The 25,739-nt window shown below is 36.2% G+C and overlaps 2 protein-coding genes across 2 annotated transcripts; one reads left to right on the forward strand and one right to left on the reverse strand.

The window, feature by feature from the left end:
* The first annotated feature begins 16 nt into the window (after positions 1-16).
* On the forward strand, positions 17-11,981 carry LOC137399760 (dual specificity protein phosphatase 12-like). Its single transcript, XM_068085978.1, has 7 exons — positions 17-516; positions 3,714-3,827; positions 4,705-4,832; positions 5,528-5,615; positions 7,399-7,570; positions 7,825-7,873; positions 11,377-11,981. The coding sequence occupies exons 1-7, from the start codon at positions 251-253 to the stop codon at positions 11,469-11,471; spliced, it is 912 nt and encodes a 303-aa protein (XP_067942079.1). The 5' UTR covers positions 17-250; the 3' UTR covers positions 11,472-11,981.
* On the reverse strand, positions 11,964-25,359 carry LOC137399758 (2-Hydroxyacid oxidase 1-like). The gene is made up of 10 exons (XM_068085976.1): positions 25,315-25,359; positions 23,202-23,349; positions 22,527-22,678; positions 20,306-20,420; positions 19,059-19,199; positions 17,983-18,158; positions 14,649-14,740; positions 13,533-13,691; positions 13,210-13,279; positions 11,964-12,086 (listed from the first exon to the last, which is right to left on the reverse strand). The coding sequence occupies exons 2-10, from the start codon at positions 23,339-23,341 to the stop codon at positions 12,019-12,021; spliced, it is 1,113 nt and encodes a 370-aa protein (XP_067942077.1). The 5' UTR covers positions 23,342-23,349; positions 25,315-25,359; the 3' UTR covers positions 11,964-12,018.
* Between the last annotated feature and the right edge of the window lie 380 nt (positions 25,360-25,739).

Raw genomic sequence — 25,739 nt, forward strand, 5'->3', positions numbered from 1 at the left:
TTCAGATATTGGATTGACAAAATAATACATGAATATTGCTCAAGTTAATTGTAGTGCATTGCTATCGTGTCTATGATTTGTCGCATTGTGAGTATTGAATGTGATTAGCACCAATTACGGCTAGCACAAATAATGGAATGTTCTGAAACAGTTTAGCTCTTCGTTAGATACGACACTTCGCACCGGAAACAATGCTTTGTCCTTACCTTTTTGTTCGGGCTTGTGTTTGCATGGAATAATTGTAACAACGATGGTCGTTCAAGTATTGGAACACTTATATTTAGGTTCTTTTGATGACGTGATGAAGCACATCGAATTATCTGAAAATCATGTACATGTACAGGCCGTTTTGACTGTCGATTTAAAACCATTAAACTGTGAGGTTTCCGCGCAGTTCTGTTACAAACATATTCCAATACTCGACATGGAAAACGAAAACCTCTTAGTCCACTTAGATGACGCAGTCAGTTTCATGGATAACCACCGACTCGACAACAAAGATGTTATTGTTCATTGGTAGGTGATAGGTGATTTATGTCAAGACAAACAGTTTGTGTACTTTCTTTATCAAACATTTTGAATGCTTCAGATATTTTACAACGATCTCTTGTTGAACGCTGAAGTTAGCGTCGATAATCACGAGAACACAACTCTGACTCAAACTGGCTGCGCTCCCAGCAGAGGCAGGCAGTTCATGCAACACACGCAACATCTTGTCTCAGTGCCCCTTTCACTGTTTTAAAGCCTAAATTACTAACAAATTGAGAAAAAGTTCTTTCAATTTGCTAGTTCTTGCAAATTGGAGATATTATAGAAGCCGCAAATGAGCATCACAAAGACATACATCATATGCTAATCACTAATTCACTAAACTCAAAAATTACTTGATTGTATGAAGCCCTAAAATAATAAATAATTACAATGCTCAAGACTTTACCAGAAGACAATAAAAAGCATTCAAGTTAAGGTAGGATGTACTGATTGTCACTAACATTGAATCTCTGCATTACTCAGTCTCTCAATTGGTTGGTTGTCAATCCAGTTCTATAGCCTTTGGTCACCAGAACCTCGCATGTTTTACGTGTTGGCTTATTGTTCAGATCAATCAATCAATCATGTCGGTTACACCTTTGAAGGATTTTGCCTAGTTGAATTCATATACTGTACTTGGAATTCAGAATTTCAAATTCTTCAACTGGCTTGGGTTCACAAAAATCATTTTTCAAACAATCTTAGGAATGTAACAAAATATGATGAGGCATTTTGTAGTGTTTTCTTTAGGAACCTGCTCTACTATGTTTGCTTCTCTTATCAAATTGTGTGCTGTTCTCATAATACTAGGACAAACTGTCAGCTTGATCTTATTTGAAACAGTTATTTTCATTCCATCAAACTTTTAGGTGATTATATCTTTGCTAATCTGTCACGCTTGTGACATTTTGGATGGGATAAAAATATGTGCAAGATTATGTTTGCTACTAGAATAAATTGAAACTGTAACTTTTAGTCTGGATTGTACACATAAATATACTGTTAGACTACAAAACAACAGAAAATAACCACATCAAGCTATGATGTAATAATAAGCAATATATTCGTTATATATGGTTATGACGGACATAACCATATATAACAAATAAGTCCAATATCTACATTTGGAAGTAAGAAAGTGGGTTAAGATTCCATCAAATTATTGTTAAATTCTAAATGTAACTATAATAGTCCCACGACCAAACACGAGCAAAGCGAGTGTTTGGGAGCTTTATGATAAATGCATAGGCGCACACAACTCCCAAAAAATTATCCGTCAACGGCCGTAACCAAACTCTTGTACCGAAATCTCATCAAAAAATTTAACCATTTTTGTGTAGAGTCGTTTAAGTATAATAATGATACAAAACACATATAAACCTATTTAAATATGTTGCCAAGTCTTTGAAAAGTTGAGACAATATCCTAAAACTTACCCATCTGATCGGGTAACACATAACTAGACAGATTAATTTTGCCTAAAATCGCCATTAAAACCTGACAACCCTTTTTTAATCAAAATTAAGACCGGCAAACAAAACGCCAATGAAGCTGTGCAACAGATAGTAGAACTATTAAGCCGTGCACATTTCACGAGAAAAACGTGCACATTTCACCAGTCTATGGCATTGTCCAATTGCCGAAGGTTTCTGTAATTAACGTAGAAGTACTGAAAGGTAATCGTTTCTTTTTTGAAATCGTTTCGATTTAATTATAAGAATAATCATTCGAATTTACAAGATCGAAGTATATAGTGACCGATGGTGTGCAATATGTTACTGTTATTATTTTTCTAAAGATTTTGTTGATGATATTACGGCTGTGCTTAATATCGAGGTACTGTCACGCCGTTTTTAATATCTGCAAAATTAAGTAATAGGCCTACATTTTCTTATAGATATACAGCTATTTCTATGACAACCAACTAAAATCTGTTTAGATTTTTAAATTTAGCAGCTGGCCATTTTATTTTTAATGTTGTATTTCTCCTACTGCAGGGGAAAGATATAAACATATAATCTTTTCCTTTCATTATTGCTGTTTGTTGTACATACTAACACCCAGTACGTTACAGCTACCATTGCAGTTCTCCTATTGCACTGCAGTGCCATTTGACTGCTAATATTGCATTTCTCAGCCAGCAGTACCCTTACTTTTTTCCAATATCACTTTGATCGTGGGCTGTATGACAGGCGAATTTCTAGTTAGTGTAGAAAAAATGTTTAATACTATCAACCAGTGTCAGTAAAGTTCAGTAATGTCAGTAAACCAACATCAGTAAATTTATAGCATGTAACATTTTTCAAATAACTTATGCGTCTCTTCAACTTCATCAATCCGTTTGGATAAGCGGAAGAAGTTTCCCTAGAGGTACCGTTGTTCCAAGTTAGATCCAGCATCTATTACCAAGTTGTGTACTGTGCTAGTTTCTGATTGTTCTAGTATCTGGATGGGATGTATGAATGGCGACAAACGAATAGATGTTCCGGTCAGTTGATTTGGTTTATTCACTTTATTCGTTTGTGCCGTGAATACAGCAAACCATGCATATAAACATAAAAATAATGTGCAAAATATTAAAAAATAGATATAGGGTGATTAGTAAAAACCAGGCAAATGCATTAACTGAGTTGTACATATGGTATTAGCACTTACAATAGTTAGGAGATATCCTCCAAACACTAGTAAGACTTGTCTCAGTTCAAGTAGTTTAGATATATTAAAGACTAGCTGTTGTGAATCATATGGCCAATAGAGATAGTATTCTGGCATATAACAATCAAGTCCATTTTAGTACTTGTGTGTGCAAAAAGACATTAAAAAAGTGCAAAATTACAGACAGTTAAAGTAGAAAAAAATGAACTTACTATGAATTCGAATGTTCCTTATGATGAGAAGTTGGGAAACCAGCACAATTTCAAATAATCCTTTGAGGTGGCCTCGCAAAGCAACTAGTGACCAGTGCTGGATGTTACAGTGTTTATATAAGCTAAAGTCATCGATAACCTCAATGCTTGTGATGAAAAGCCAAGCTTATTAGTTTGATGATACGCAATGACACTGCTTGTAGTAAATCTGATACAGTGATGTCTACTTAAATTTTTCTGATATCTCGGAGAAGTATGACATTTTACGTTTATTCTCTAGTATCACTTCTTAATAGCTATAATGCCTAATTTCAGCACTGCTGGCCAATCACGGAGTGCAGCTGTTGTGATTGCATACTTGATGTGGAAACTCCAGATGGATTACAAAGATAGCTTCGAGTATTTAAAGAAACTAAAACCTGATATTAGGTTAGTTGTACTGTGAACTGTTCTACTGTTAACTGCTTTACTGTGAACTGTTCTACTGTTAACTGCTTTACTGTGAACTGTTCTACTGTTAACTGCTTTACTGTGAACTGTTCTACTGTTAACTGCTTTACTGTGAACTGTTCTACTGTTAACTGCTTTACTGTGAACTGTTCTACTGTTAACTGCTTTACTGTGAACTGTTCTACTGTTAACTGCTTTACTGTGAACTGTTCTACTGTTAACTGGTCTACTGTGAGTTGCTATACTGAGAACTGATATACTCTGAACTGCTGTACTGTGCGCTGCTATACTCTGAACTGCTCTACTGCGAACTGGTATACTGTGAACTGGTCTACTGTGAGTTGCTATACTGAGAACTGATATACTCTGAACTGCTGTACTGTGTGCTGCTATACTGTGAACTGGTGTACTGTGACCTGGTCTACTGTGAGCTGCTCTACTGTGAACTGCTCTACTGTGAACTGCTCTACTGTGAACTCTTCTACTGTGAACTGATATACTGTCAACTGCTATACTGTGAACTGATATACTGTGAACTGGTATACTGAGAACTGATATACTGTGAGCTGCTATACAGTAAGCTGCTATACTGTTAACTGCTAAACTGTGAGCTGATATACTGTGAACTGCTATACTGTGAACTGCTATACTGTGAATTGTTACACAATGAATTTCTATGCAATAAGCTACTATGCATGTAAATTCTATACTGAAATATGTGTTGACAAAAAGACAGTCAGATTTATCCACGTAACTTTCAATATTTGCCTCAGTGTTAAATTCGTCTATAAGGTTGTTCCAGCCAGGCAAGTAGTTTATTTATGGCATTATAGAAAGTACATTTGTTAATCTGTAGACCAAATAGAGGATTTGAGGAGCAACTGACAATGTATGAACACATGGGTTGGAGGCTGGACAAAACAAACAAAGCCTACAGACAGTTTGAGTTGGAGAGAATCGGAGCAATGGTCACTTCTGGCCGAGGTCGGTACAGCACATCTGTTTTTTTATTAACCTTGTCATTGTCATCAAACTTTGAGATGCTCGACTCTATTTTACACTGTTTCCTGTTTGCCTGCTGTTAGAGATCCTTCCCTATTCGCTGCAATGATACTCGAAATCTAGTCTGCACTTTTGCAATGCTGTGGGACATTCTGAAGGAGTAAAAGTAGAATATCTCTGACTGAGCAATAGACTGCCTTTACCGTTAAAACCATTTCTATTTCTGTCATCTTCGAAGATAATTTAGAATTCAATTTGGAGTGGAGTGTTTGCTTACCGTATATAGAAAATGGTTTATATTTGTTTTTCACGCATACATGTGTGCTTACATAATGCATGCTAAATCAGTATTTGCTCCTGAGAGATAATAAAGTGACCATAACAGGTATTGAGTAGTTTATGCATTTGTAAGATTAACTTGTGAGAGGAAGTAAGGACCTTGAGCTAAGTTAGCTACTCGTCTGTGTAGAAGGAAGTTCTGCAGATCCTTTACTGATGTTAAAGTCAATAGAGTAACTTGTTGAAGCTCTAGTATCGCTCAAAGTATTTGTAATTGGCTAAAATCATTGGAAGTATTCTTAGTATAATAACATCTCAACTTTGAAAATTTTGGCGCTTGTCGTTAGTAAACCATAGTTGCTGCCTATTGATTGGCTGAGCTTTTTGTCATCCTGTAGAAATCACTGAGCTGGGTGAGTTTTTGAATGGTGTGGAAGATGTTAGGAGTCCCTCAAATTCTTTGACATACAAGTGTAAGAAGTGCAGGTAAGGTTTCCTGTATGTAAGGGTCTGTGTAGAAAAGGTTGCCTGTAGGTAAGGATCACTGTAGGTAAGACTCACTGTAGATAAGGATCACTGTAGGTAAGGATCACTGTAGGTAAGGATCACTGTAGGTAAAGATTACTGTAGGTAAGAATCACTGTAGGTAAGGATCACTGTAGGTAAGGATCACTGTAGGTAAGGATCTCTGTAGGTAAGGATCACTGTAGGTAACGATTACTGTAGGTAAGGATCACTGTAGGTAAGAATCATTGTAGATAAGAATCACTGTAGGTATGGATCACTATAGGTAAGAATCACTCTAGGTAAGGATTTCTGTAGGTAAGGATCATTGTAAGTAAGGATCACTGTAGGTAAGGATCACTGTAGGTAAGGATCACTGTAGGTAAGGATCACTGTAGGTAAGGATCACTGTAGGTAAGGATCACTGTAGGTAAGGATCACTGTAGGTAAGGATCACTGTAGGTAAGAATCATTGTAGATAAGAATCACTGTAGGTATGGATCACTATAGGTAAGGATCACTGTAGGTAAGGATCTCTGTAGGTAAGGATCACTGCAGGTAAGGATCACTGTAGGTAAGGATCACTGTAGGTAAGGATCACTGTAGGTAAGGATCACTGTAGGTAAGGATCACTGTAGGTAAGGATCACTGTAGGTAAGAATCATTGTAGATAAGAATCACTGTAGGTATGGATCACTATAGGTAAGGATCACTGTAGGTAAGGATCTCTGTAGGTAAGGATCACTGTAGGTAAGGATCACTATAGGTAAGGATCACTGTAGGTAAGGATCACTGTAGGTAAGGATCACTATAGGTAAGGCTCACTGTAGGTAAGGATCACTGTAGGTAAGGATCACTGTAGGTAAGGATCTCTGTAAATTAGGATTCCTGTAAATAAGAATTTGTATAGATAAAGGTTTTCGTAGGTAAAGATTCCTGTGGGTAATGGTTCCTATAGGTAAGGTTTCCTACAACGGGAAGGATTCGGGTAACATTCTAGTCACGATAAAAATACAGGTAAACTATTTTGTTTACATTCTGTTGCCTTGCATAGTAGTCATTTTCTCTAATGATATTCATTAGTCTATCGAAACCATTCATCGGCATGCATCTATCACTATTGCTCTCCTGAAGATCATTTCATAAATCTGCTTATACAGTAGTTAGTTGTATACAGGGGTAACTATTTCATAATGACTCCATGCTATAACTTTTATATATAATACTTTGTTGGCAATAATTTCATTTCAAAAATAGACATGTCTTTCAATTTAGGCCATACAACAATAATACAGAAACAAATGGCAACGGTTATCCACTAAAATCTAATAGATAGTTTGACAAATATTGTTTAAAATTCTTTTCTCTGCTAAGAGAACGGATATTAGGTGGAAGATTGGTAAAGTAGCCGGCGATGATATTTTCAAAATAATTGTTAGTGATTGTATGCAATTTGTTCATATCATGTAAGTTGAAATGAGTTGAGTTATAAACCTTAGTGAAGTGTGGCAAGGCGGTCGATGGGTGGGACCGAAAGTCTACACACACCGGGGATGGAGTGTTGGTCTATCAAGACAAAAGTCACGAGTTCGAATCTCGCGAAAAGCAATCTTTTTTCCTAATTTTTGAGTGTGGCTTTGGACAGACGATGAACAGTCATGGCTATTATTATAGTAAAGATGATAATAAAGGTTACTACAATTATGGTGGCCGTAAGCAGTAACTATAATATAAATGTAATGTATTCTCAATTTGACCATTACAGACAGACCTTGTTCTCTGAAGCAAATGTCATATATCATATGGCTGGAATTGGTAATGAAGCCTTCAGCAAACCATGGCAGAAGATGACAGCTAATACTGGCTCTGATTGTAAAAGTGGACTGTTTATTGAACCAATGAAATGGATGGCTGGTTTGGGAGAGATTACTGGCAAGGTAGAAGAGTGTACACTGTCTTGTTTGTACGTGTATATCTCATCAAGTATTTTGTCTTTATGTGTATATCTCATCAAGTATTTTGTCTCTATGTGTATGTCTCATCAAGTATTTTGTCTCTATGTGTATATCTCATCAAGTATTTTGTCTCTATGTGTATATTTCATGAAGTATTTTGTCTCTACGTGTATATCTCATCAAGTATCTTGCGGATCATAAATTAGTATGTTCAAATAGTTGTTGGACTGTTTTAGATTGGCTGTATGAAATGCTCTGCTAAGGTTGGCTCATGGAGCTGGTCTGGTAAGTGCTGCCATTGTGTCTTATTGTTCTGCCTTCCTTAAACCATAACTGCCACTTACAACTTTTATCGTTTTTACTAGGTAAACCAGACACACTGATTCCGATTTTTTACTCAAAAATTAAAGATTGGTCCACTAACTTTCAAAGTCATGAAGACTTTTTTAAAGCGTTTCAATATCCATTTTAAAAACAACACGATTGGCACAACAAGCTCTTCCCATAAATATGTGACGTAGCCTAGCTTTATAGGAACGGAAGTTAGGGATGTTTAGTACGATTTAGATTTATAGAGATGGATGTCTTAAAAACCATTATTATCTAAATTCAGCCTTCAAAATAATCTCAGTCTTTTATGAAAGGTAGATATACTATTTAAAATTGCTCGTAGCTTGTTACAGGATGTTTAATAGGCTGAACTCGCTGAACTAGTAATACGTTTAATAGGCTGAACTCGCTGAACTAGTAATACGTTTAATAGGCTCAACTCGCTGAACTAGTAATACGTTTAATAGGCTGAACTCGCTGAACTAGTAATACGTTTAATAGGCTGAACTCGTTGAACTAGTAATACGTTTAATAGGCTGAACTCGCTGAACTAGTAATACGTTTAATAGGCTGAACTCGCTGAACTAATAATACGTTTAATAGGCTCAACTCACTGAACTAGTAATACGTTTAATAGGCTGAACTCGCTGAACTAGTAATACGTTTAATAGGCTGAACTCGCTGAACTAGTAATACGTTTAATAGGCTCAACTCGCTGAACTAGTAATACGTTTAATAGGCTCAACTCGCTGAACTAGTAATACGTTTAATAGGCTGAACTCGCTGAACTAGTAATACGTTTAATAGGCTCAACTCGCTGAACTAGTAATATGTTTAATAGGCTGAACTCGCTGAACTAGTAATACGTTTAATAGGCTGAACTAATAATCGTGCTTTTTTGAGCTCATTTTTTAATATGCAATATTAAATAGCTTATTTAACTTTCAGAAAAGACTGAGATTATCTTGAAGTCTGATTTTAGATAATAATGGGTTTTAAGACACCCATCTTTATCATTCTAAATCGGAATAAGCATCTCCAATTTCTATTCCTGAAAAACTAGCATACGTCACATATTTATGGGCGGAGCTTGTGCCGATCGTGTGGTTTTCGAGACGGATATTAAAACGCTGTAAAAAAGCCTTCATTACTCTGAAAGTTAGTGGACCAATCTTTATTTGGAGTACAAATCGGAATCAGCGTGTCTGATTTACCTAGAAAATACGATGAAAGTTGTACATGACAGTTATGGTTTAAGATTGTGATTCGGTCTCATATATGTTACCTTGGTGGCAAACTTTCAAACTGCGAATCTCAAATCTATATTCCTTAAAGTTTGCTGTCTGTCATCATCCGTTTGAACATCTGTTTGCTCGGCTATCGCTATCAGAATCTTGGAATTAAAATCTCACAACCTGCTGGATTTGAACTCACGATTATTGCAACCGCAGTTAAGCAATCCAATTGTCTATCCACCATTCCACGAAGGCTCATACAATTGTAAGCCCTTACTATATACTGTATACGGTCTTTGTCCTGATTTATCACGCTAAATGACATAATAATAATCGAAACTCTATCAACTTTATGAAACATGATACGATGCTTTTTCATCTTTTTGTGAACTTTTATTTTCGGTTTTTCATAAGGTTCAATTACTAAATCGGTAAAGGCCAATACTTTTCAGTTGGCCGGATAATTGTATTATCTTGAATAGGAATAGCTCTACATTCTCTCTCCGTTCGTTTTCTCTCTGTTCGGTCAGACAGTCCTATATCTCATTTTACATTTATACCAGTATTAAGAAATACCAGTATCGTCGTATTCAAAGTTTTTATAGTATCTTCTGCTGGAACAGTAACATTTTTTATATACACACACACTTCTATGCGGCTGATTACTATTATTAATTCAACTTATTCAGGATTTTTATTTCGCTTTCTCAGTTCGTATTAATTGTATCATTACCAAATCATCTTTTATTGTAATCATAGCAAAACAGACTTAATTTAGCTATTACTTGCTAATTATTTCACATTTATATTTAAATGTGACTTACAACTTTTATAATTGTTTTATTTTATTTCTTAGTATATGTGATCTGCACAAAACATTTTCCTCATGATATGAAGTTTGAAAGTTACAGTTGTTTGACAAAATTTGAAAACCTTTACAGTTGTTTTATTTTATTTTTTTAATTTATTTAAACTGCACCAAACACTTTTCTCAGGATATAAAGTTTGCAAGTTAGAATGGTAACTGCTGTTATATGTTAAATAAAAATAAGTTTTCTGTGCCAAGACTTTTATTACTCGGGCAATGCCGGGCATTCACCTAGTACTCCGCTACATGTTAACATTTAATTGTTGTTGTTCTCGGTACAAGAGAGTTATTGATGTTATTAATAAGCGAGTAAAACAATATAAACGTACCCAAACCAATGGCAGCGGCAATGGAACTGTTCAGTGGATAATAATATCAGTGATTGGCAACCACCATCTTATTTTACTTATGATCTAGGAGTTGTACCCTCGTTTCATAGTTGGATGTTCAGTCTAGGATTTATTCATTGCTATAGTAGCGGATATTTCAGTGTATAAGTCGAAAATTGGATACGAAATTTCAAGCTTAGAAAGTCTATTCTTGACTTATACGGTGTGACATTTTTTATGAAACAAATGCTAGTAAATTCAAATGTACGAAGACCATCGCAAATCAAAATAATATGATATGACATATAGGAATTTATTACAAAATAGTAAAATACTAGTAATCCTACTCAACATGAGATCAAATACAAAGTCCCATTCTTCATCATTTAAATTGTCATAGCACAGGTCATCTTTGTGAGCAGTGTTTTTGTTTTGAATTTAGCGCTATTTTTTGTAGTATCCGCCTACGACCCCACACTTCGATAATCCATTTGACATATTCACTATCGTTCATCCATCTTTTTTCTTCTATATGAATCAGCATTTCTGGCAAAAATCTGTCATGTTATTCCTGTTTTTTCAAAAATGTATTATCATAGGTGACAGTTTCATTCTATTGGCGAGGTGATCCAATGCATTGATGAAGTGTTGTCTTTCGTGCCATGTGATCTTCACCAGAAACGTTTTCTCTCACACTCTTCATGGTTGTAATACTCATGGCACCAAAAACATCGGCAATTTCGCTGTTGATGCAGTTGATTGCCATTTCTTTAGCTACACATCGCCTGCTTCTGAAAGACCGAAATATTCTGATCAAGTGATTGGAGGAGTCATTTAGATTTGCCAGTGGTCGACTTATACGGCAGGCGCGTGTCAAAACCAAACTTACAGACTTCAACTTACACGCCATGTCAACTTGTACACCGGAATTTACTCTATGTATATATTTGTTGCATTATAACTATTTAACTAATATTGCTGCTCAGGACTCACCCATCCCTGTACAAAGATGTTTGTGTGTGATAGGGGAGCGATGCTGCTGTGGCACATGGGTGACACCCGCCTTTCACATCGATAACAAGAAGGTAGACAAGAGCGTCCCGGTGAGACTACCCTCCTAGTCCTCAGCTACCACACTTACATGTATTGTCGGGTCTATGCTTTCTCCACAGTCATTTGCTATGGTGCCCAGGCTACAATCCTGGCAAGACAGAAAGGCACTTGGAAGGATATCGCTACAATTGATCAGCTTTGGAGCTCCAGTGTTAACATTCTCTCACATCTCCCACCTCCTGGCCAGTGGTGGCTCCTCAATGTCTTTTTAACATCAGTTCAATGACATGAATTATTTATGTAGCCCTGATCTAGTTTTGGCAACATTTGTATATACAATAAATAACTAACATTGTGCCTCAAGCTAATCAAAATTGTTAACTTTTTCATTACTTCTTCATTATTGTATTATTATAATGAATAAACATTATTTTCATTGCATTTATCCTCGTTGTGTGGCATAATGTTTTATGAAACAGCAGTCTTCATTTTGTGAAGGGATTTTCTAATAAACTTCAATGTTAGCCTGAATTTTTCATTTCAATGGGAAAGTTCTTATAAGTTATTGTTTCATTGACATTGGTAGATAGCCTTAGACCTTTGATTATAGTCGTTTTATAGTCTAGTCATCATGCTCTCGTGTATGACGAGCCCCTTCCTTAGCTTCTGTACATCTGTCTCCCCTGCAACAGACACAAGAGGTAAGTCTATATCAGCTGCATAAACATTGTAAGCGGGGAGTTATCTGTCTCTGATTAGAGTGCACGCACTGAATTAACCTGAAGTACGGATAGAGTCCTTGAAGTCCTTCAAGTACAAGGAATGATAGAGTAAGTGTTCTTTGCTGGGGTTTTCTTTCTCATTTACATTTAAACCAAATTTACTGCGAAAGTAGTGAATTTAAGCATTAATGAAGAAAAGACAGGTAATTCTACCTATATCCTTTTGTCATGCCATGTGCATTCCAAGAATAGTCATCGTAGTATCTTTGCAATGGAGTTTGTGGTAAGCTATTGCAAAGATATTACACAAATATGCACAGATTCAGTTAGTCTTACATATGTTGGTTCTTTTTAGGCTATCTTATACTCTAGTCTCTAACAATTCTACATTGCAGTAACAAGTTAAGAATTTAGTACAAGCTAGGCTAGTTCGGTCAGTTTTAGGGCAGCATAATTGCTTGATGATCCATTGTTTCTCGCTGTGAAAAGTCTCACTTAAAAATGGATTCACTCAATAACACAGTTTTAAAGAATGCTTATATCAGTGAAGAAGCCAAGGGCCAATTTTATCAGCATATTTTTGCAAAGGATGGATATACAATTATACATGTAAATGGAAATTTTAGAAATTAATTTACCTACATAGAATGAGACAAAGTTAAACCGACAATATTTAACAAAAAAATGTCAAAATCTACATACGGTGCTCGGTATGTAAGCTAAATAATGTGTGAGTTTGCATATAATAAATACCGTTAACCAGTTAAGTTGAGGTATTTATACTGGTGCGAACTGTTGAGTCCACATGTTGCGCTCTACATAAGATCGTCCTAGTTCATAGCAGAACATAAAAGAGTACAAACATCTGAGAGTAGACAGTAGTTGTTCTCTGACCTACACACCTGTCTACTTTGACATACATGCACATGTGTTCCCTGACTAACTCACTGTAGCCTAACATTAGCCTGCCATTAAATGGCTCTAATTTCTGAACCTCTCCACTGTAACCACATACACTAAAGTAGTAAATTTGAAAGGGGCTGTAAAAGCTAAGGCCCCTCATAGCTCATCAGGTTACGCCTACCTGACAGCTGCATGGCAAGCTTGAGTTCCTTCTTCAGAATGCTAAGGATGTCTGTGACGCCTTGTTCACCCTAAACCATATTTAAACATGTTGCTCAGAAATCACTCTATCTTTGGCAAATAAGCAATTTAGTCGTGTTTTATATCAATTGCGGTAATAGCAAACCGGTAACTGATTATGCATTTACATAGACATGGAGTAGTCATGCTTGAGAAGATAACTCCGATAGACAACTCTTCAAATAGAGCAAGACATCACAGTGTAGTGATTTTTTACACAGTCACTACGGATAGCAGGAAGGTAATATAGTTGGCTCAACTTACCCCAACAGCCAGACCATAGAGAGCAGGTCTACCGATGAAAACAGCCCTAGCTCCTAGTGACAAAGCTTTTAGCACATCGGTACCTTTCCTCACCCCACCATCTAAGTAAACTTCTACTCGGCCTCGCACCTGCGCTACCACTTCCGGCAAAGCTATTATCTGAAAAGAAATTCATGGTCATCTTGCTTTTAGGCAACAAGCTGCTGCAACGGAAAATGTGAATAATGTTCTGGTGGCCAGTGATTGGTCAGTTTAGTAGGTTGTGAAGTAGTCAGTGGTCAGTTGTGATAAGTGGACTAACATTCTGTTTAGTGCCAGTTCAGAGTCAGTGCATTAGTTTATTTTCATGGTAAGCATACTGATCAGTCTAGTGTGCAGTGGTCAGTCTAGTGGACAGTGTTTAGTTTAGTGGGCAGTGGTCAGTCTAGTGGTCAGTTTAGTGGACAGTGGTCAGTCTAGTAGGTAGTGGTCAGTCTAGTAGACAGGGGTCAGTCTAGTAGGCAGCGGTTAATTTAATAGATTGTCTCTTGTGATTATATTGAGCTTATGACAATTGGGGTTCTCTCCTACAGATAATGTATGACAACCAATTTGTCTCTCTCAAACATATAGTTCATAAATAACATCAAATATGTCTCCAATAAACATCCAGTACATAATGGTACAGTTTAAATACCATTTTTTTAACTATTTGTTAAAATGATTGTACGCCAAAATCCAAGTTTGGAAAACAGAAAATCTTTAAAGTCTGAACGATTCTTTTGTCCTTCAAGATTGGCTGCAGCTCTATCTTCTAGTTAAAAAGTCTATGCTAGTACTCTTTTTGTGAATTTTGGACAAAGAATTTTTAGTTTTAGCAGAAGAAATTACATAGATGTGAGTACAGTCGAGTAGTGTCTAGCTAGGAAAACTGCTTGATAACATTTGCTCGCTAAAACATATTCAAACACGCTTCCGCTAAGGTCATATTCTGGCTGCAAACATCTTTTTGTAGTAATTCAGTACAGTAAAAGGCACACTTTGTGATACGTTAGGAGTGTCAGATGTTGTTTCTGAGAAGATCGACTGTGGATCTTTTACCATACCTTTAACGTAGTGATAAAAAGACAATTTTACCGTAGAAAAAACTCCATCAAGTTGCCTTGCTCCATGATTTGATACTATGATTGCATCCACTCCTGCCTCGATTGCCCTTTCTGCGTCTTCACCTACGATACACGATGCCAAAGGCTTAGTGATATTACATGGCAGCAAACTTGACTATTTCTAACAATTTATTTTTTCCATTTGATTATTTCTCTACATTCCATTTACACTCACTTCTTCGGTTGCAAAGCTTATTATTTACCGGTCATCTCTGTTCTTGACTTGCAAAATGTCATTAAGAAGAGATTTGAAATTTGAATTAAGGCAAAAAGACACAAAGAGGAAGCAATCCCATTGGTTGTTGGCTGTATGGAGCAAAGAGGAAGCAATCCCATTGGTTGTTGGCTGTATGGAGCAAAGAGGAAGCAATCCCATTGGTTGTTGGCTGTATGGAGCAAAGAGGAAGCAATCCCATTGGTTGTTGGCTGTATGGAGCAAAGAGGAAGCAATCCCATTGGTTGTTGGCTGTATAGAGACGTTGAAGAGAATATTTTTAGGAGAAAAGTGAAGAAGGTCTCAATATAACAGATTCTGTAGAGAGGTGCAAAGGACAACTATGATGGAACTGGAGAGTGTCAATGTAGTGAATGCAGACTAAGAAAGGAAAACTACCAGTAATAGTTGGTCGTAACTTGCTGAGAGCGACCTCATTAAGACTGGTATCATACTAGCATATGCAGCAGGTGTGACAGAGAAATGAGTAAAAACATCAAGAGATGCAAAGCATGAAATACAAAGCCAGGATGAAAATAAACATTGTGCAAGAAAATACAAGGAGTTAAAGATAAACTTACACAAAACCTTAGTAAATTTTATCAAAAAGTATGGATGTATTTTTATCATCTACGATGGTTTTTAATGTTTGTGGTGATCTGACGGCCAGAATGTTTCAAGATTAAAATTGACAAAACCTATTCGTGGTTAAAGCGTTTAGAACAAGCGAAAGCGCGAGTATGACGTCTCATAGCTGCAAAGAGACCGACAGAATAGAGACGCGCAAAGCTGCAACTTAAATGCAATAGCCGGTATCAGCTATAGCAATGATAGCAACTAGTGATGTTTTTTTGGAGCGCATTTTTCTTCTGAGCATTTTAACTGCAATCAAGCTGTCAATTTTAATATTAAAACATCTTCGCAATCAGAACACCTCAAACGTCCAAAACAAATCGCAAATGATAAAAAAAACCAATACTTTTTAATAGAATCTACTAAAGTTTTGTGTAAGTTGATCTTTAAACGAGACGAGAGTAGGTTGAAGAAATGCTGAAACAAAGAACATGGAGGACCCAATGTTAGTTAGGGAGGACCCTAGCAATACCCTAGCATGTTAGTTAGGGTAGAGAGAAAATAAAACATCAGGATAAAAGGCTATGACATAGTTAATGATTTGTAGCAAAACCTTCAAGCAACGACTTAGAAAATTGAAAGACCTTAAAAAAGTGAGAGACACTTTATAGAGAGCTGAATGGTTCATTACAATTGAAAATGGTTTGACAGGAGCCTGCTCAGTACTGCCAGACAGGCAAATGACAGACAGGCAGGTGACAGACAGGCAGGTGATAGACAGGATGAGCTAGTACCAGGAACAGATTTTATCAAAGGAACAAACATGGGTGCATTGAGTACACTTGAGAACATCATGAATAAAATGGATGAGATCAAAGAAAACGAGAAATGAATTTCGTCTAAAATGTGAAGAAAGTTATGAAGACAGTTCTGAATAGGAGGTATAGTCAAAACTATAAACTCATGGGCTATTTCAGTAGTCCAACCATAGAGTTATCTTCCCTGGACATCCTTGCTTGATGTAAGCAAGCTAAAAGTTTGAAAGTTAGAGACGCAAATGTTGTTATATGTTAAATAAAAATAAATTATACTTAATTAGACTAAATTATAATTATATAAAAATAAAATAGACTTCTTTATTACTTTATTTATTAAATAACTTTTTATTGTAATTATAGCTAAACAGATTATATTTAGCCATTACTTGCTGATTATTTCACATTTACATTTAAATACATTTGCAGTTTCATTTTTCTTCCTAATATATTTCAACAAAACACTTCTTTCATGATATGAAATTTAAAAGTTGTAGTTGTTTGAAAAAGCTTGAAAACCTTTACAGTTAGTTTTTTTTTCCTCTTAATTTATTTGAACTGCTTAAAAATATTTTCTCATGATATGAAGTTTAAAAGTTAGAATGGTAAATGTTATATAAAAATAAATTTTCTGTCCAAAGACTTTTTTATTACTCAGGCAACGCCGGGTTGTACAGCTCATAGTTGATGGCAATCGATTAGCTTCTCATCACACTAATGTAATACAACCCAGTATGACTATCTATGTTATCTATGAGTAACTGATTGCATTAACTCACTTACTTAACACTATCTATTCAGTGCCTTTGCAAGTCATGTAGGTATGGAATTGCTTTAAATAATAAGCATATATTAGAGTAATAAACTTTAATCATCATTTCTTTAATATGAGCATTAATTACTATCTTAACTGTGGAAATTCATCATCATTGTTTAACTATTTTCATGGCTGATGTTATTGACCTGGTCAATCACTACGACTGACTAGCACAAAAAAGGGGCGCGGCCTAAACGCTCCTTGTTGGCTTCGGAAACGCTCGTGTAGTTATCACTCTAGGGGGAGATAACTCTATGGGTCCCACACACATCTAGAATGCTCTGGAATGTTCTGGAATGTTCTGGAATGTTCTGGAATGTTTGGATAGACTGCAAGACAAACAGTGCCAATGCATAAGGAGCTCATGTGCTGTATACCATGTACTCTGACTCGTGTACCACAAAAAGATGTTGGTTAAGAAAACGGATAGAAGACGAAAATCATTTCTAGTGAAAACATGTTACCTCGTTCAATAGATTGTAACTCTAAACCCTAAGAGGGCTGCACTGTCAAATATTGCCAAATCAAGCCTTAGGCCGTAATCTTTGAGAAAAAGAGTTGCACCATATGAGATTTGAACCCACAACGTTTGACTCCAACACCCAGCACGCTACCACCAGCACTAATCCTTCATCTTCTATTGTGTCATAATTATTGTGCATATAATTATTTTGAGCACACCTGACGATTTCTCATGGTGCTCAAGATTGCATGGGTACCAGTATGAATAATATTAGCAATAAATATGAAGAGAATACACATTCACCAAATATATAAATTATTGTTGCTGAGGTTTAGTTGTTAATCCAAGGTACAACACGAAAGGTTCAACAGGTAACAATTGACAAAATTTTACTTTGACTTTTTGATTTGACAAAAGATTCACCTGTGAGAATGCCTTTAGCTACAACCGGCAGCGCCGTGATGCTTTTGAGCCAGGCCACATCCTTCCAGGTAACCGATGGATCAAAGAAAGTGTCTGAGAAGAAGTTCAGTCCGGATCCTCCTGAGTTGTTGGCCATTCCTGACTCCATAGATGGAATGCCGTCAAAATTGGCCATGCTTGAGAACAGAGCCATTTTGTTATGAGTCTTATAGACCGCACTATAGATCACACTATATACTACACTATAGACCGCACTATAAATCACACTATATACTACACTATAGACCGCACTATAAATCACACTATAGACTGCGCTATAGACTGCACTATAGACCGCACTATAGACCGCACTATACACTGCACTATAGACTGCACTATAGACTGCACTATAGACCGCACTATAGAAGGCACTATAGACTGCACTATAGACTGCACTATAGACCGCACTATAGAAGGCACTATAGACTGCACTATAGACTGCACTATAGACTGCACTATAGACCGCACTATAGACCGCACTATAGACTGCACTATAAACCGCACTATAGACTGCACTATACATTGCACTATTCCCAAAAAAGAATAAATGTCATTATAGGCAGTGTGTAAATTTACTACTTCTGCACTCCTTAAGAAATTATATTATATCATGTCATATGATGCTACAACATATTATAATTTCTATTGTATTAAATTTACTATATTATCACATTATTATATCATATCACATTATATCATGTTATACTATATTATATCATACTGTACTTATTGCAACTATGATACTGAAAAGCTATTTCTCAAGTAGTTTAGTGAAGTATTAAGTTTTTTGTCCATATCAACATTCAGTCTAAGCATTCAAATGAGTATCATTGTTAGCAACAACAAAAAATACGTTAATTAAAAATTGCAAGTTTTCTTTGTTCATAGCATAACCATGATGTTATGAATGGTTGAAAAACATGCTTCTAGATTTAAATATGCAGATTTGTGATGAGACTTCCAGTTGTCAGCGATACTACTAAGATGAGCTCGTACTCAACTGTAAATAGCCTCTGGCGATGCTAGTATTGACTTACCGGAGGTGTTGTGGCACTTTAAACTTGATTCTGGTGTCGGAATAGCGAGTACCAAATGTGGGTGTGTCTACAGTCAATACTAAAGCCTTGAATCCATAGACTTCAGCCCTTTTTACCATTTTTTGTGTGATTGCTCGATCTCTGTAGACATGCATAGTTTTAGATGCTTCAAATAATAGCCCTTTTTGATAGCCCTCTTTTAATTTATTCGTGCAGTTGCTGATCCAGTTTTACACAATTAAGCTGCCAAATTATGCACAAAAGTCACATAAACGAAACAAAAGAGGCATGAGGCAAATCGCCAAAGTTAAATATTAATTCTTTGCAATTTTTGGTAAATTTGTCTCTTATTTATGAGTTTAGTTAATATGCAATAGGTGTGCAGCGGGTGTGCAGATGGTGTGCAGCGGGTGTGCAGCAAGTGTGCAGCGGGTGTGCAGTGGGTGTGCTTGCGAGTGTGCAGCGGGTGAGCAGCAGGTGTGCAGCGGGTGTGCAGCAAGTGTGCAGCAAGTGTGCAGCGGGTGTGCAGCGGGTGTGCAGCGGTTGTGCGGCAAGTATGCAGCGAGTGTGCAGCGGGTGTGCAGCGGGTGTGCAGCGGGTGTGCAGCGGGTGTGCTTGCAGGTGTGCAGCAAGTGTGCAGCAAGTGTGCAGCAGGTATGCAGCAGGTGTACAGCAGGTGATGAGTGTTAAGTATCGATATGCTTGGTGGTCTGATACTCCAAAATTCACAGAGATGGCGAATAACAAAGTTTGTCATATTAGCTTTGCTGCAGATGTAAGGCTAGTCAACATCAAGTTCTAGACAATAACTATTAGCAGTTTCATTATGACATAAATACACCCAAATGTCGATTTTGTGTGATTTCTGCCTATACAATTTGGTTTCTGCTAAAGTATCTTTATTTACTTAACCTAGTAAACTACTTTAAGGTTCTTCACTGTTGCCTATATACCATATGTAACATGCCAATATAGCATATGTAACATGCCTATATACCATATGTAACATGCCTATATACCATATGTAACATGCCTATATACCATATGTAACATACCTATATACCATATGTAACATGCCTATATACCATATGTAACATGCCTATATACCATATGTAACATACCTATATACCATATGTAACGTGCCTATATACCATATGTAACATGCCTCTGAGGTTAACAGCTGTAACATCAAGTATAAGATACGTGCATGCTTTAACATATGTCAACTGTTAATAGGTATATCTAACCTCGTGATGTACAGTTGGTACCATCTAAGAGAGTTAGGAACATGTTCAGACAACTCTCTCGCGCTGGTTGTTGCTATGGTGCTTAAGACAAAACAGGTATTCATTGCTTCAGCAGCTGCAATACAGAGATGGTAGGAAGAAACGATTCTTTTACATGCTTTAGTCATTACAAGGTTTCCCTTAGATATAATAATTAATTAGACACGCATTATTAGGACAATAACATACTATTGTTCTAATAACTATTAGAACAATAATATATTGATAATTTTGAGTTCTATTAATTATTAGATGACGTAATTAATGACATAATTATGACACGCAAATAGGAATAAGTGAGCTGACGTTTAGTAGGGTATGGTGGCAAAGTGATATAAGGTTAAGTGAATAATAGAATAGGGAGGATAGCGAAAAGAAATATCGGATAGAGATGCAGGTGAATAATCAGGTAGATAGGCAGATGAATAATCAGGTAGATAGGCAGGTGAATAATCAGGTAGATAGGCAGGTGAATAATTAGGTAGATAGGCAGGTGAATAATCAGATAGATAGGCAGGGGAATAATTAGGTAGATAGGCAGATGAATAATTAGGTAGATAGGCAGGTGAATAATCAGGTAGATAGGCAGGTAAATAATCAGGTAGATAGGCAGGTGAATAATTAGGTAGATAGGCAGGTGAATAATCAGGTAGATAGGCAGGTGATTAATCAGGTAGATAGGCAGGTGAATAATCAGATAGATAGGCATGTAAATAATTAGGTAGACAGGCAGATGAATAATTAGGTAAATAGGCAGGTGAATAATCAGGTAAATATGCAGGTGAATAATCAGGTAGATAGGCAGGTGAATAATCAGATAGATAGGCAGGTGAATAATCAGGTAGATAGGCAGGTGAATAATCAGGTAGATAGGCAGGTGATTAATCAGGTAGATAGGCAGGTGAATAATCAGATAGATAGGCATGTGAATAATTAGGTAGACAGGCAGATGAATAATTAGGTAAATAGGCAGGTGAATAATCAGGTAAATATGCAGGTGAATAATCAGGTAGATAGGCAGGTGAATAATCAGATAGATAGGCAGGTGAATAATCAGGTAGATAGGCAGGTGAATAATCAGGTAGATAGGCAGGTGAATAACCAGGTAAATAGGCAGGTGAATAATCAAGTAGATAGGCAGGTGAATAATCAGGTAGATAGGCAGGTGAATAATCAGGTAGATAGGCAGGTGAATAATCAGGTAGATAGGCAGGTGAATAATCAGGTAGATAGGCAGGTGAATAATCAGGTAGATAGGCAGGTGAATAATCAGGTAGATAGGCAGGTGAATAGGTAGGTAGATAGGCAGGTGAATAATCAGGTAGATATGCACGTGAATAATCAGGTAGATAGGCAGGTGAATAATCAGGTAGAGAGGCAGGTGAATAATCAGGTAGATATGCAGGTGAATAATCAGGTAGAAAGGCAGGTGAATAATTAGGTAGGTAGGCAGGTGAATAATCAGGTAAGTATGCAGGTGAACAATCAGGTAGATAGGCAGGTGAATAATCAGATAGATAGGCAGGTGACTAATCAGGTAGATAGGCAGGTGAATAATCAGGTAGAGAGGCAGGTGAATAATCAGGTAGATAGGCAGGTGAATAATCAGGTAAATAGGCAGGTGAATAATCAGGTAGATATGCTGGTGAATAATCAGGTAGATAAGCAGGTGAATAATTAGGTAGATAGGCAGGTGAATACTAAGTAGTTAGGTACAGTAATTGATTAACCAGGTCAATAGGTAAATGAATAGGGTTGCAGATGGGTAGGTGGAAACACTGGTAAGTGGGTAGGGGAGAAACATAAAAAAAGAGTTGGCAGACAGGCAGTTAAAAAGGTAGATGTGCAGGTGGCGTTGATGGTGAGTTAATAGGTTTACAAGTTGATAGGTTGTGAGCATGTGGTTACTTCAAGTACATATACAGGTACTCTCATCGAAATATGACCATTTTAGCAGCCAATTATTGTTTGTCCAATCATTCAATTATACACGTCTTCTAACTGACAGACATGTTGGCCACTATTATTTAAATTTGTTAAAGCTTTTATCTATTCTCTGATTTAATGGTAGTTAATGGCGAAAGAAAGCAATTAATAAAAATTCAATATTTTTTAACTGATGTTAGCAAAAAATTGATATCAGAACAACATCTGTCTGTTGTTTTATTAATTCCTGCGATACCTCTTGCATTGGCTATTTCTCCAAGGGGGTGTGCCATTCTTTGGCTAGCAGTCGGAGCAATGCAAATAGGCATCGATATTCTTTCGCCTAAAATGGTTGTCTCTAATCTTACTTCGGATACATCTGTGAGCATTCTCGGTCGCAGTCTAAACCTGTAACAGCAATGAGACTATGCGGTAATAAAGCTAATTGGTGTAACAAGGTGGCACAACTCTCATTTGAGGTCAAATGCTAATGTACATCCTACGAGCATAATAAGCTCAGGCACAAACAATGATATAACCTGAATATTCTAATGAATGAACCAAGGCAGCATATTAACTACTCGTGAGAAAAAGTCCATTAGCTTACTAATACCAAGTCAAAGATGGAAGGCTAGGGCTGGTCTAAACAATTAAGAGTTATCTTCCCTTAGCACAGTGAAAATACAAACCTCAGCTATCAGTTGAAACGTGCTTCATCTGCGAATGATGTTAATTTTCAAGAAATGTAAGCTGCAGGAGGTAGTAGAGAGATAAAAAAGCAAAGTACGTATTACTAGTAAAAATGGACTATGACCCGAGGCCAGTGACATTGGCTATATATAAGATTGTGAAAGAGAACATTGGGTGAGAGACGTGAGAGTAAATAAGGTGGCCTGCCTTCATATGAAAATAAGGAGTTTATAAACTTTACCTCTTGAAGTCATTAATGTTGTCATGGAGAGTCTGTTCATCATTTGCTCCTGATTGATAATAGGAACTGGAGTTTCTGTCTAGTATGGCTAGTGCCTCTTTTTCATATTCGTTAAGGCATACTAGCTGTTTGCTAGACATGCTTTCATCTGCTTAACAATAAATGTATATGTATACATATATACATATATACATGCATACATGTATACATGTATACATGTATATACATATGTGCACGTGTATACATATACACATGCAGTATATATGTATACACATGTATACATAGCAATATATATGTATACACAGTATATATGTATACATTTGTATATGTATACGTGTATATATACACGTATACATATGTACATGTAAACATATATGCATGTATTATACATGTATATATGTACATACATGTATGTACATATATACATATGTACATATGTATACATATGTATATATATGAACATATGTATACATATGTTCATATGTATACATATGTACCATCATGTATACATATGCACCATCATGTATACATATGCACCATCATGTATACATATGCACCATCATGTAGGTATGTATACCTATGTACATGACGATGTACATGAGGCAACGGCGATGTACATTATGTTACACATCATCATTGCCGGCATTCAACTAGTAATATATATCTATACTACTGAATGCTAGAAGTTGCGCGGGTAACACGAAAAGTTTTTGAGTAACTTAAGAATTTGTATGAATTCATAAATACAAATAAATACATGAATTGTATGAGTTTGAGTAACTTGAGAATTTGTATGAATTCATAAATACAAATAAATACATGAATTGTATGAGTTTGAGTAACTTGAGAATTTGTATGAATTCATAAATACAAATAAATACATGAATTGTATGAGTTTGAGTAACTTGAGAATTTGTATGAATTCATAAATACAAATAAATACATGAATTGTATGAGTTTGAGAAACTTAAGCTAGTAACTTGAACTAGTCTAAATCTTTACTATAAGAAAAGCCGTGTCCATCCTTTCCTCAGAGCATAAAGAAAAAAGATCGCCTCTTACAATAAGCAAACCCATACGTTCACATACAAGAATGTTAAAATAAGTACACTACCACTACATTATGCGGCTACCTTGCCACAGCTTGGAATAATCCTTACATTTCATGATCTCCACGGCGCATCAGACTGCAAGCGTTGTTTTTGGGAAAGTTTGGACAGGTTTTTTTATAGTAGTTCAAGCGTGAGTATTTGAACCAATCGTTACAAACTGGACATACAACAGACAAACAAACACTTGGATTTATATATATAAAATAAATAAAATATATATAATTTTATTATATATGTATTATATATTATATATATATATATATTTATATATTATATATATATATATTTATGTGTTGACTAGTGTTGAGACGCTGACTAGGAGTCAATGGGATCATAAGTAAAGATCAATGGCTGGGTGCATATGTAGGTGTATTTAGTAGTCATAATGAATTATTTTCAGTGTACAGCAGCTGAGAAGAGTGGAGGTGTTCAACAGAGCCATAACATATCATCTATCACTTGGTGCATCATTAAAAAGCTATTTTCATTACTACTAGCACACCCTCCTTATAGTCCAGATCTGGCATCAAGCAATTCTCATCTTTACATACCATTAAAAAACCACCTGAGAGGCCAGCATTTCACTACTGATGCACCCATCATTAAAGCTCTCTGCATAGATGTTTTAGAATCCAGATGCCAGAATGTTATTTTGCAGCAATTGAGAATTATGTAGGAAAGTGGAACAAGTGTATAAAAAAGAGTCCATCTTGAAAGTGAAAAACAATGTGAAGCTTTATCCTATTGTAATAAAATGTTATGACAAAATTTCCACTACTTATTGACTGATCATCCTATATCATAGGATAATGTCATAAAAGCTATCCTTGATTTAGAGACTACAGTAAAAGATGACTGACAAACTGTTTAAGGTTTGTTCCCTAATACAAAGGTCATTGCTTCTTTACACAATTCCCTCTGTATACAGATTACCCTGTAGATTCATTGTAGGAAAACATACAGATACCTGCATAGTAAATTCAGGTCTAGTCAGTACTTACGCACAAATTTTAGCTCGCAGACAAGTATCCAGTCTTCAGGATGACACCGGCTGCCCGTAATAGATAAACTCCAGGGTGAGCATGTCACTATCCCTATAACAGCTCAGTCTAGGCGTGTATATGTCACTAGCACAATCTTATTTACCCTGCATTTTATCAAATGTCTCGGCTGTGTATTGAAGAATGCAAGCATGCTGCTATTGTGCTTTAGAAAGTATACAAAACTTTGTAAACATTTGTAAACTTCTTTCATTCTGAGTCAAGCTGCGCAATTAGTTTAGCTTCTGCTGGGACGCCTTCCATCTTGCTTGTGAATATACGGAATATGACTTCTTTCATGTATTGTCGTGAAAACATGCAATATAGCTTCTTTTGCATATCATCATGAATACATGCAAAATGGCTTCTCTTGTGTATCATCATGA

Source organism: Watersipora subatra, chromosome 7 (genome assembly GCF_963576615.1).
Source record: "Watersipora subatra chromosome 7, tzWatSuba1.1, whole genome shotgun sequence".
Lineage (NCBI taxonomy): Eukaryota > Metazoa > Bryozoa > Gymnolaemata > Cheilostomatida > Watersiporidae > Watersipora > Watersipora subatra.